Source organism: Colletes gigas, unplaced genomic scaffold, assembly GCF_013123115.1.
Source record: "Colletes gigas isolate AHSC1104 unplaced genomic scaffold, ASM1312311v1 Colletes_gigas_Sc00007, whole genome shotgun sequence".
NCBI classification, from domain to species: Eukaryota; Metazoa; Arthropoda; class Insecta; order Hymenoptera; family Colletidae; genus Colletes; species Colletes gigas.
In genome coordinates, this window is record NW_025106636.1 from 257618 (window position 1) to 270806 (window position 13189).

General features: G+C 37.2%; 1 protein-coding gene across 3 annotated transcripts; it reads right to left on the reverse strand.

Annotated features, from left to right (window-relative positions):
• Window positions 1-5225: 5225 nt before the first annotated feature.
• LOC122396393 (protein unc-93 homolog A) lies at window positions 5226-11860 on the reverse strand. 3 transcript variants are annotated; one of them, XM_043394737.1, is made up of 9 exons: window positions 10803-11860; window positions 8935-9259; window positions 7961-8385; window positions 7245-7450; window positions 7109-7176; window positions 6785-6865; window positions 6586-6718; window positions 6363-6500; window positions 5226-5998 (listed from the first exon to the last, which is right to left on the reverse strand). In XM_043394737.1, the coding sequence occupies exons 2-9, from the start codon at window positions 9124-9126 to the stop codon at window positions 5778-5780; spliced, it is 1464 nt and encodes a 487-aa protein (XP_043250672.1). In that variant the 5' UTR covers window positions 9127-9259; window positions 10803-11860; the 3' UTR covers window positions 5226-5777. The 3 variants fall into 3 exon arrangements, with proteins under 3 accessions (XP_043250672.1, XP_043250671.1, XP_043250670.1); XM_043394736.1 differs by having other exon boundaries at window positions 6785-7176; window positions 8935-9253; XM_043394735.1 differs by having other exon boundaries at window positions 6785-7176.
• Window positions 11861-13189: the final 1329 nt, after the last annotated feature.

Sequence of the window (13189 nt, forward strand, 5' to 3'; positions counted from 1 at the left end):
TGCCAGAATGAACTTATACAACCATACTTTCTTGGCTAGATTATGACAAATTATTTACCTGTGTGTGAATAATATATACATATATATATATATATATAAATGACGATGAAAGTAGTATGTACAATGGTGTTTTAATATGTTCTTTTTAACACGAAATGTTAGTAAATTTGATTTATTGTATATCAAATTGAATATAATTTAATCATTGAACGAATGATTATAACGATATTCTTCCATTTGCTTTTTCTCAGAGTCAAAAGGAGAAAGTATCAAGAAATGAAAGTTAATTGAAACATGGATCAATATAAAATAAGATAATATTTATTTTTCACGAAATACAGTTAATATTATATGCTAATACCATTTATAAATCGGTAGTCATTATACTAGGACACAAACATTTGCTTCCACTTTCTTTATTATGGAATTGACTGTAATTACGTAAGCCTGGCTCAGTGGTCATCGATGGCTACGTACTTTCTTCCCAGTGAGACCAGAGTGAGCAGATTTATTGCTGAAAATTCGAGATTCGTTGGAAGTACTGTTTCTTGTCCTAGCGTTTACAACAAGTAACAATAATTTTTTTTTTCTTTGCGTGTCATTGACTCGATAATCCTTTATGATCGACCGACGCCATACGAGAACTCGTAAAGTCTTCTCTATACGCCGACAAGCACGTTATAAAATTATTTTTGAGTATACAATTTCTATAAACAACATATGCATATAATATCTATATACATATATATTGTTTATATTGCATACGATACATTGCGTGTCTATCAATGTTGCACCCATCGAACTATAGAGAAAGCTAAATATCGTTTTGTACGGTGCTCGTCAACTACGAAGGATTACGGTGGTCCTTTTAATACTTTTCTTTACGCAGACCTCGATGATATAATCATTTCCAAGATTGCAAAATATATTGGTATATATATATATATATACATATAATAAATATAAATGATACCGTCGCATGAATTGATTTCACATTCGTTACGTGTTCATCAGTCGTAGATTGAAAATTATACAGCGACAAGGAGGATGGTGATTTTGTATCGCAAAATCCATTTTCTCTTTTGTAAACTTACAAACAGTCGGGCTATTTGTTTCTTGTTGATCTTTATACATTAGGAAATATTCCATACAAATACCTATTTGCTAAATTACCATCAAACGTGTTGATTTTCCTTTATACTATGTATTATTATCCAAGATAACATGTACTCATTTGTATTTAAAGTTTCTTATACAGTTACAATTTTCTTTGTCCTTAGTATCTATAATAAAATACAACCGTATCGTCGATAGAACGATGCACGTTAATTTTTTTTAGGAAGCAAAATTAAACGAGTACTCGCGATACGACAAGTGCCGGAAGTGTTGGAAGATGAGGTTATAAAAGGAACCGGAATAAAATCTTCGATATTTCCGCGTGCTCTGTTTACTTTATGGCAGTGATGGAAATTCGCGGGAATTTTGGTCATGCGCACTGAAGTGCATGATCACTGCCGTATACACTTAACTAGAACGTAGGGTACCGTTGGATCCCAGTAAGGAACAAAATTTAAGGAAGTTACAGGGAAAGAGACAAAGACAAAAAATTTCCTCTTAATCTACACGAGTATAGCTAGAGAAATACGTAGGGGATCTTCGATAAGTTAATTTTTGTGTGATTGGCGAGCATTTGAAGTAGAAAGTTCAATTTTGTACCTCTTTTTGCGCTAAAGATACATCTATGGCAGAAAGCTAACTCATGCGTAAAAAGGAATCTCACGAGGGAAAATTCTAGTGCGCATGTCCAAGATTCCCGCCAATATCCATCACTGGTTTATGGTCGTTAATAACAAGATGATGCATTGTACTTAAATTTCAATTTAACAAGATATATATATATATATAGTTGTACTAGCAATAAACGACAGTTAGATAATATGGAAAATAGAGAAGGCTGTACGTTTAAAAAACAATATATAACATTCATTTCCTTAACGTTAAAAATTAATTGCTCGTTTGGAATCGTAATCGATTCTCTTTGGTATTTATTGACCGCCGACTATATTAACGATGAATTAACCATAGAGACTGAAATCGGATCGTTCCTTTTTAACGTAAAACGACAAGAATTCTCTTTAAAAAATTAAAAAGAATATAATTATGTTAAATTCGAAGCTTTGTAATAAAACTTTGGTATCGATCGTGTGATAATTAATACTTAAACTATGACTAATATTTATATTTATACTTTATAGTATTTAATTTCGATTCTGTGATATATTCAGGGCAGATGCGATTCCCGATTCATTTTTTCCTCGCACGATTAGAATTACTTTGGTTTGAAAGACATCAGGTACATTTCGACGTTCGAACGTCCAGTTAATATGATTTGTCAGAGAATTGTTACTATGATTGGTGTGTGTGTCGATCGTTAACAATATATATTGTTGATTAGCATAATGTTAGCTCGATCTTGTACGATATCGATTTAATTGAATTGATCGTACCACGGTTGAACAAGATATTGCCAGACGGTGGCAATAAATTGTTCGTTGCATGAAAATTTCTTTTCCGGTCTTACACGTCTATATTCGTTCCATTCAACTTGAAAAAAAGAAAAAACATCACCGAGTAAATTGTATTTAAAAAATAGACTGGGTATACACGGATATTTGGGAATTTTTTTTATGACGTAAAACTACGGAACAGAGTGCAAGTTTTGTTCGTTATAACGTCTATAACAATTTCATATTTCGTTAAATCTCGTTTTAAAGTACTCTTTTAACAATTGTACAATTAGTAATAGCAGGTTACCTGTTTTTATCACAACAACAAAATTGGCATACTTAAAAATGTATCGATTTTGTGAAACACGTACAAAATTGGTAAGATTTTCATATCCAGGTAAGTCCCAAGATTCAATTTAACACTAGAACTGCCAAATCAGTCAAAATGATCCCTTCGTAATTTCTGGTAAAACCTGTAAAAAATTTACTCGATCGAATTTTTGGAGATTTATCGTAATTTTCTATAAGAGAATGAATAAACACTTATTTCGTTTCAATTTCCTTGATACAAATAAACACACTATAATTGTTGATAGTTCTAGCGTTAATATTCATTTGTTCTAGATCGTTGATCGTCGTTAATATGTGCAGCAAAAAACGCGGGAAACGACAATATCGGGATAAAAAGTTTTATGAATATCAAAAGAAGAAAATTTATATTCTACGATGATCACAACAGCAAATAGATGTTGGCTGACGGTTAAAAGTATAATTAAATGGTTTACTAACGAAGAGAATGTACAACATTGGTTAAGAGCTATCTATTTACCTTTTCTATTATTACTAATCACTTTTGGAGGGTCAAGTACTTTAAAACAAGATTTAATAAGATAGCATATTTCGTTTCTAAGCTATGCACGATTGGATTAGAAAATACAACCTGTACCAACACTTTTGTTTGGCGTTTGTATTGAAACAAAAGGGAAACCAATTGTCAAGATAAAAATGTCTACAGCAATGCTCTCTGGTTTAAATATACTTACAATCATTTATTCTTCGTATAGTCTACTTGAGCACACGTTCATTTACGTTGTTGGAGAAATCATGCGACAGAAAAGAGACAACCATAACCAAACCTGAGAACCTAGCCAATACGATGCTGAATGAAAGTATTTGCAGAGCATAATTGTTACGAGACAAATGCTTGCAACTACTGAACAAACTGATCGAAATAAAACGTTAATTCATATATTTATCGATTACCTAACCTAGTTTACGACATAACAGAAGTAATAAAATAAATAAAACGATACACAAAATTATAAGTAAAATATGTATTTTTTGAGCATTTTTTGCTGGACAAAAGCATTGCCACAATAGGACAATGAACGAATGAATTTATATTATTGCTTCTGTCTAGGGTAGACGAGTATGTCAAGAAACTTTTTCTTTGGATTAATTTATTTAGTAGTTATTAAACGTTTGTGCTGTAACGATCATGCTGTGTCAATACTTTTGTTCAATGTTAGCGGAGAGCATTGATTTACGCTATAGTCCGGATAACTGGAACAACTTTACCCCAAATTAATTAAAATGGATCCATCTGCACCATCGATTCATGTTTCTTTGGTTTAATGCCTTGCCAATCTCATGGTTTTCGTCGACCACGACTATCTTAACTTAAACATAGATCGTAATCAGGGAATCAATTGTTAATACGAAATTTGAAAACTCTTCCCGATACATCTCATTTTCTAGTCTGTCTTGTTTGTTCCTTGCTAATCGAAGGTTCTTTGATTACATCTAAATCTTCAATATCGTTTAAGCGCAACATCATGTAAAAATCGTTTAAATCTTACGTTATTATTGTTTAACGTCGTATACATTAAAAAAGCGTCTTCTTACAAAATGTAGTTGTTTTCTTACAAAACTGCAGATTTTTTTTTTTTAGTAAATCTGTCTCTGATACGCTAAGATTTAAAATACAACACGAGCTAAAAATCTTGGTATATTGGGTCTCTATAAATACTAAATACCACCATGCTGTATAGTGGTACTACGTTATTTCGAATCTAACGTTGTGCCACTTTTTCTCTTCCGTCTGCTCCAAAGATGTTAAATTTATTTTTATCCGTAAATAATACCCTTTCCAAAAATTGTTTATCCTCTTTTTTATACTTGCTCGAGAATTCGATACTTTTTAAACGGTCGATGTCGCTGCCATGATATACAAAACAATACACATCGTTAAGCGAACATAACGTTATACAAAGCTATTGTTTATTGAATACTGAAATTTCAAATGACCCTTTTAGGGGTAGTATGAAGAGTTTCGTGATGTACTCAACGAGTAACCAAATACGTGGTGTCGGTTTCAATTGTCGATGCGGCCTCAATTTGTTCAGTTATCCAGAAAATGTCGGAAATCGGTCAATGACGGGCGAACTCCGGGCCTAAATTAAATTGGTCCGCGATTGTCGACAACGACGCCACCTGCTTTCTCTTGGCACGCTCGCGGGCCCATGCGAGATGTAACCGTTACACGGAAATAATTATTATACTTGCATTTCCTTTATTTCAAATTCAAAATAATTATCATACTTGTATTTCCACCCGTGGGAAAAATTTTAATGGGAGATTCTAGGGGCAAAAATAATACTAATATCAACAAATTGGTATTCTTGATTTTCGTCTTATTTTGGTCTCTAGAATCCCCCATTAAAATTTTTCCCAAGAGTGGCCGAACACCCTGTATAATAAAGTACTAATTTTCTTTGGATATAAAATACGTTGGAGTGACTTCATTTGACGGAAAACGCAACAGAAAATAATATAGACAAAGTATTTCAGCGATACTTGAATAAATACTTAAAAAGGTGAACGTACACGGTGTAGCTCTTTCATCCCCAGTCTAACGTTTAAATATGAAGGATATTGAGAATTGATCAGAAGTTTAATCTTTGGAGACAGGAACGATCGTACCGTAATGAATTTTGGTACTGTTTTTAGGTTCATTTATGGGTGATTGGGACGGTTGGTGGCAGAACATCCTTTGTGGCTGCGATTAATATTGCTAGAAAAAGCAACGCTGTGAGCTCTTCGTCTTGTACATCTCTTTGACGAGATAGCACAGTGTTCCACAAAAGGTCTTCTGCTTCTAGTATGCCTCTTAGTTGTTTTCAAGTTGAATGGAACGAATTTGTCTCAATCTCTGTAACGAGATTCCGTTTTGATGCTTGAACCACGATCGTTCGCTGGTGGATCTCCCAGTCACAACGGTGCCAGGCTTTTACCTCTTTTGGCCAGTTTGATCTCTAGCCATATATAAGGAACCACGGACAGGAGTAGCACGCAAGCAAGACCAAGCACGCGAAACTGTGTGCAGACTAGTCCGTGCAAACCGAGGGTGAGGGCAAGACCGAGCCATCTCCAGAAAAGAGACGTCGACAAGGGTCCTTGCCAAGAATTTGGATACAAACCCAACACTAATGCTAGAAATTAAATTATTCCTTCGTTATATCACGAGCAAAGTATCCTAAATCTACCGAGATTCAGAATACTTTGGACCAATTGTATTTAAATCAGTAGTGAGCAAAAGTTTTTTTTTTTTTGGTACACCTGACCCTCTTTTTACACGGTGAAAGAGTACTGTGTAAAAAGAGTCATGCAAATATGTACAGATCAACTGAAATTTATAAAGCTTGTTTATAAAAATCAGACTCTCGCAGTTTTATCAATACGTTTTAAATTAATTGATAAAATTCATGTGGAGAACTAAGGTCGAAATTAATTATTTCCCAAGTAAGACTATTAAGACCATTTTAATTAGAAGTGATTTAATGTGCAGCGACTTACTGTATATCAGAGTTTCCCAAATGGAATTGCAAACTCCCCAGGCAGCGGATATAACGTGAAAAAGTGCTGGATCGTCGCCGGATGGCCTCCACGTGATTAAAACCAGCAGTAAACACGCATGGAACACAAATCCGACAACTTGTAAGGAAACGCAACAATTAATTACTAAAATTTTAGATTTATTACATTAGAATCGAAACACTGTTTACTGAAAGTTACTCACCTACGACAAAATATCTTTTAATGTGTCTCAATAGCATCGATAAGGTTACGCCGGCCAGGGCTTGCAATGATGCCAAACTTAAAAAGCTTAGAGTTACGGTACCGGCTCCGCCCAGCGCACAGACTACATACGCCTTTAAAAAACGTTAGCAATTGATATTAGAAGCTTTTGATTAATTTATTTTTGCGCTACAACTTACTTCTATAAAGTCAGCGTAGATGAATCCCTGCTCGAGTCCGATAAAAAGTGTTAACGGCGCTGCCAACTGTAACTTTGGATCCTGAAATGCAGATTTTACGGACGCTAGTATGTTTTGAGCACTATGCTTTTCATTTACGTTCTGTGGTTCCTTCATTCTGGAATCGAGGAAAGCACACGATATACTTAAGCCTAGGACAGCAAGACCGAGCCATATGCTGACTAATATTTTTGATGTTCCAGGTGATAGCGTCGATATATTAATTGTACCGTTGTATAGATATATTTCCTCTGGACAATACTCGGCTCCGCAAATGTCATTTACCTCGTCGTTCATTGTACTAAGAGTCATCGTGTCTGTTAGTTTTACAAATATGGCAGCAATTAGACAACCTGGAAGGAAATTATTAAATTATTATGATTTGGGAAGAATACGTATGTTGAGATCCAAGTGTTCGTACCCAGTGCAAGACCTATATCTTCTGCTAATCTGATTCCTCGATTAAGTCTTCTTAGAAGGCACTCCCGTCTTGTTTCGTCTGGATCCTCAGGATCTATGCACACTAGAGCTAAACTAGTTGCTGATGCATTTACGTGTGAGACTCGTGCTATGAAGTTTGGTGTAACGCAAACACCCAACATTGCATAACCGGGCAACAGTATGTACCTGTCGATTCGAAAACATTTCAATTACAATTATAAATATTCGTTACAATTACTGATAGCTCAGAACCAAGTATAGAAAATTTACTTTCAATTTAAAATAATTTTCCGTGTCGTTGAAATGGCCCGATACGCTGTTAACGGTATTAGGGGTAATTAACAGATTATTTAGGGAAAAATTTTAATGGGGGATTCTAGAGGGCAAAATAAGACGAAAATCAAGAATAACAATTTGTTGATCGAGGCTTCGTTAAAAAGTTATTAACGTTTAAAGTTAAAGTGTGCAGCGCGCACGGTTGCCGTCTCACAGGCGCAACTATAAACGTTAATAACTTTTTAACGAAGCCTCAATTGAAAAATTACTATTCTTGATTTTCGTCTTATTTTGCCCTCCAGAATCTCCCATCAAAATCTTTCCCAGAGATGGCGAATATCTGCACAGAGCCATTTACTTGAGAGGTATAAAACGTTTGAAGGTTATTTATCGTATTGTTTCTGTATTATACTTACGTACCATTTCGGATAAAGGTGTAGACCAACGAAAAGGATCGTGACTAGGTGGCTGGCGCTTATCGCGAGATTAGTTCCAAGCCTCTGTACGACGATCGATGCAAAGCAGCTAGTGATCGTCGCTGTCGCGTAAAGGAGAGCAAGAAGCATCGGTCCCAGATGAGGATCGAAGGCACCAAGACCAGCTTGTAGCGGGAATATCGGGAGAGTGGCGGCGGAACAGCTCGCGTGCCCTAGCAGAAGAGCGGCACAATGCCTGAATATGGCCCTTTTCGGTGGTCGAGGACCGGAAGGTGCCGCCCTTACAGCGGCTATTAACCGACGCACCGACGACGCACCAGCCGCTGAATTCATCGAGTCGCGTCTACGCCAGGATAACGCGGATGTTCTCGTCGAACGACAGGAGATCGGCGAATAAGCTGCCATGTGCTACGAAACCAACATTTTTCCCTTTTCAATACCTTTTTTCACCCAATTAGATCGAGCGTAACCAGCGTCGACCAAATTTTATTCACCAACAATCCAGGGTGTTCGACCCGGGGAAAAATTTTAATGGGAGGTTCCAGAGACCAAAATAAGACGAAAATCAAGAATACCAATTTGTCGATCGAGGCTTCGTTAAAAAGTTATTAACGTTTAAAGTTAAAGTGTGCAGCGTGCACGGTTGCCGTCTCACAGGCGCAACTATAAACGTTAATAACTTTTTAACGAAGCCTCGATTAAAAAATTACTATTCTTGATTTTCGTCTTATTTTGGCCTGTAGAATCCCCCATTAAAATTTTTCCCCGGGATGGCCAAACACCGTGTATAAATAAGAATTTTCGAAGGTGTTCCAAGTATCGAATACGTGACAAACGTGAATAAAGAAATATTATATTTTTAATTTTTCAAATATCAAATAAAGTCCATGCAAGCGATTGTTTGTGTTTAACGAATCTCGCGTTGTGTTTACGACTAGGAAACAATTTCTACCGTACCTCTAGCATAGCATCGTTGTCCCACAAAGTATGGTGGTGACCACTACTTCTAGCGCGTCTATGAGTATGTGCTAATGGCGGAGGCTGAGCTGGTAGTCGAATAGGGCCTAAACCACCGATCGGCGCTGGTCTGTACGCAGGACTCTCGAGTTTGTCCTTCGTCAACTCGTGAAGATTCGGCAGAGAGCCCATGATTCGTTTTCTTCCTTTGTACGATCTAGACCCTTAAAATCGTCCCAACATCTCGCCGATTCTGATCGGGATCATTTGCCAGCGAAACACGCGATCGTTATCATCGTTGCGTTCATCTGCTGGTTACCTGTAGCTTGAATAAACAAAACGCCGTTTGACCGAAAAGCCTACGCGCGTACACGTGGCGTGTGAAATTGAAAATCGAGTAATTCTTCGCGATACTCTGGTCGCGAGAATCTTGCGTAATTCGATTGACAATCCCTGGCCGGAGTACGTCCAATTACGCAAAGAATAGCAGAAAAAAAAAAGAAGAAAAAACGAAGATAAAAATCCTGCAGTCACCGACGAAACCTTGAACGAGAACGTGCCGGCAAAGGAACTGCTAGTATAATGAACGCACACTAGCAGTGGCCTTGATACCAGTCTGCGAAAAGAATTTCGTCCAATCGTGACGCTGCATCGATCGACAGCCGGCTATGTCGGATATGCAAATCGATGGAAATTCGACAAATCCGACTTTGGTCTGCAGCTGCACGATGATCTATGTACACTGTACGCAATTAAATCGAGAGTATAGCAGAAAGAATGTTTCTTCGCTGACGGAATGGAAAGATGCATCAAATAAGGGGATTACGTAGAAAAATCCTGTTCATTTCGAGTAGAATAAATTTTAGGTTATTGGTTCAAAATCATGGCCGCCATATCGAAACATGTTGTTATGGGACACGCGGTGGACAACTTTTTCCTCTACACGTTATGGCTGCTTGATTTTGGTTTTAGTTATCGAGATATTTTCAACAAATTGTTACTATTCCATAAAATTCAAATTCTAATACAAACTGCATTGATTTGAATACGAAGGGGACTTTGGAGGTTAGAACTCATTCAGGGGACATGATTAAACTCATAGCTTTTTTTTAAAGATGAAAGTTTATGTTATACCTTGGGAAAGATTTTAGTGGGAGATTCTAAAGGCCAAAATAAGACGAAAATCAAGGGTACTAATTTGTTGATCGAGGCCTCGTTAAAAAGTTATTAAAACATTAAATTAAAAAATTTCAAATCGTTCTGGAAAAATTATTTTCGGTTGCAGGGGTCAATTATAATCATTTTTGGTGAATAGACATAATCTAGAAATCCTACGCACTTTCGAGAAAAAAATTCAGGAAGGTGCCTAAATTTTTCGATGAAAAAAAAATTTCAAATCGTTCTGGAAAAATTATTTTCAGTTGCAGGGGTCGATTGCAATAATTTTTGGTGAATAGACATACCCTCGAAATCCTACATAATTTCGAGAAAAAAATTCTTTACTGAAAATATACTGTGTGGCCGGAAAAGTTTCTATAATTTTTTAATTGGATATATTAGTGTAGGGAAAAGTTGCTTAGAATATTGATATCTACACCATATTTAAATAAACGCGGTGACCATGATTCTGAAAGTTACTCTTACACCGATTGATATTAGCTGTAGACTCTTGTTTACAAACACTCTAATACGCAATATTAGAGGAGACTGTCTGGACGTAAATGAACGGAAGATAGGTACATCTGAGATACAGTTTTTTTCTCAATTCTGTAGAGCACTTTATAAAGAGTAATTTGCAAACAAATCATGCATCAAGATGTTTGCTCGTAGAAATATGGATTAGGTGTGAGAATAAAGCACGGGCTTACTTGTTGACAGCTGTGTCGAACCGACGACCAACATCCGCCACGGTTCCGTGGACAAAGCAGCAGCTGGACCATCGAAATCATGGTGGAATCGTCAGCGAGTATCGACAAGAACACCAAATATCGACACTTGACGCGTAACAAGAAAAGCCAAACGGTACGGTACACTATCTTCAACAACACATACACGAACATAATTGGTCGTAGCTTTCGGTTCGTCGTTCTAAGAAATATTCAGAGGAACGTTTGCGACGAACGGAGACCTACCAATCGTAAGGTCTCGAGCGTCCAAAGTCGAGGAGGAACGCTCGGACCGTTTCCCGTCTCGAAACCATCTTCAACGGATTTACGTCACTGTCACTATTATTTATCGTGTATATTTAGATCGTCTGTGTCGTTATAGACGATCGATAACCACGTTTAACGGGAAACCGGAGGAGCAAAACGACGCGATGCACAGGACAAGCGAATTGTCGAGGAAATCGATTCCTCTTTAAATATTTTCCTCGTCTCGCGAACGGAACTCGTTGATTTTTACGATCCTCGCGTTATCGGGTTCCTTAGAGTTCGTTTATCTGGTTAACCCCTGACGATCGTTCGCGGATCTTCTCTCGTTCGTGATCGACAACAACCACCGTTACTTCGTGCAGAGTTCCTCGTTCACGCGATCAGGCGAACGTCGTTGTTTTACCGTGAAAAACTCCGTGTATTTGAGAAAACCGTCGACGTGCTTCGGAAGGACACGAAATGTTTGCGATGTCCCGACGAAAGTACCAACACCGACCACGACTTTTCTCTCGGCCGGACTCGGTCCCGCTCGTGCTCGTTCGCCATCGTTCGTTCGTTCTCTCTTAGTTCCACTCCTGTTGATATGGTCGATAACAGCGAGAGTGCGTACTGTGCATCCTCGTTCCTCGATTTCTCCAACGAACGCCAGATAAATTCTCGCACGTTTCTTTCGCACGGTACAGATTCCCAGAGATAGCAACACGTCGACCGCGAAATTTGAACACAACCAAAACCTTCCAAACTGTTTATCCACGCGAATTTATCCGACATTCGTAAACTCTATAAATTCCATTTGTTTTTTTTATTTGTAAACCTTAGATAAGGTTCATATACTTCTTGAATATTTTTCTAGAAAGTGGGTAGGATTTCGGGGGTAGGTCTACTCACCAAAAATGATTGTAATTGACCCCCGCAACCGAAAATAATTTTTCCAAAACAATTTGAAATTTTTTTTTCCCTCGAAAAATTTCACACCTTCTCGAATTTTTTTCTAGAAAGTGGGCAGGATTTCGGTGGTATGTGTAATGACCAAAAATGATTGTAATTGACCCCCGCAGCCGAAAATAATTTTTCCAAAACGATTTGAAATTTTTTTTTCCGTCGAAAAATTTCACACATTCTCGAATTTTTTTCTCGAAAGTGGGTAGGATTTCAGGGGTATGTGTAATGACCAAAAATGATTGTAATTGACCCCCGCAACCGAAAATAATTTTTCCAAAACGATTTGAAATTTTTTTTTATTCGTCCCCTGAGACAATACACAAACAATATCAGCGATCTCTAGTGCGAGGGTTAATATTGTTTTATTACTCTTTATTTGTTTAACGCGTGTACGGTGTACAGGGTCTGTTAATTCGTGATTGTTCTGGCAACATAATGTTATTAAAAGCTGCTTTATCACGGTAACAGAATTCAAGGAGAGTCCACAAACTCTTTATTACGTATCACGATGCGAAACAACTGACACGGGAATCAAAGTGTGTCAATGTTACAGAGTAATGCAGCAACGAGTGCAACCATACATGCCTATTTACACGCAACGTTCGTTAACCCTAAACTCGGATGTCAAGCTCTCTCATTGTCGGGTCGTCAATTACCATTCCTCAAGGACTGGTAATTCGTAACATTAACGGTTCGTACGTTATATATGTTACGTTTAATGTAACGGTGAATACTTTTGTTATCCATTTGATGTTGCGTATTTGTAATAAATATGTCGTAAATATCATAAGTATCGTTGAATTGTTCTTTTATTTTACCAACACAATCCTGAGAATTTCTTCTTGCTATAGATACCATGTTGCATCAAACCCTTCAGTTTAATGTACACGTTTGATGTGCTAGAAGTTGTACCACGTGGTGGTCCACGCAACTTGTGCACCTTGTATAACTCGTAAAATATGCGTTGCAGGAACAAATTTTATATACGAAAATTGGTATACAATAGGTGGAGGCGTTTTAAAGATTTGTAGGTCAATTTTGCAACTTCACTTTACTCCTTGTCAATTTCATCATAGATTTCTGAAGAACAGTGAAGATTATCAAGGAACAAAGTGAAATTGCTCGTCAGCTATTAGGTTTAGGGCTAACAAAGGTCAATA

Excerpts from the sequence above, each read along its gene's own strand:
- LOC122396393 (XM_043394736.1), bottom strand. The coding sequence starts at position 9,126 with ATGGGCTCTCTGCCGAATCTTCACGAGTTGACGAAGGACAAACTCGAG. Across the intron at positions 7,177-7,244 it reads AGATATAGGTCTTGCACTGG|GTTGTCTAATTGCTGCCATA; the intron begins GTACGAACACTT and ends ATTTCCTTCCAG. Across the intron at positions 6,501-6,585 it reads TAAAAGATATTTTGTCGTAG|TTGTCGGATTTGTGTTCCAT; the intron begins GTGAGTAACTTT and ends TTTCCTTACAAG.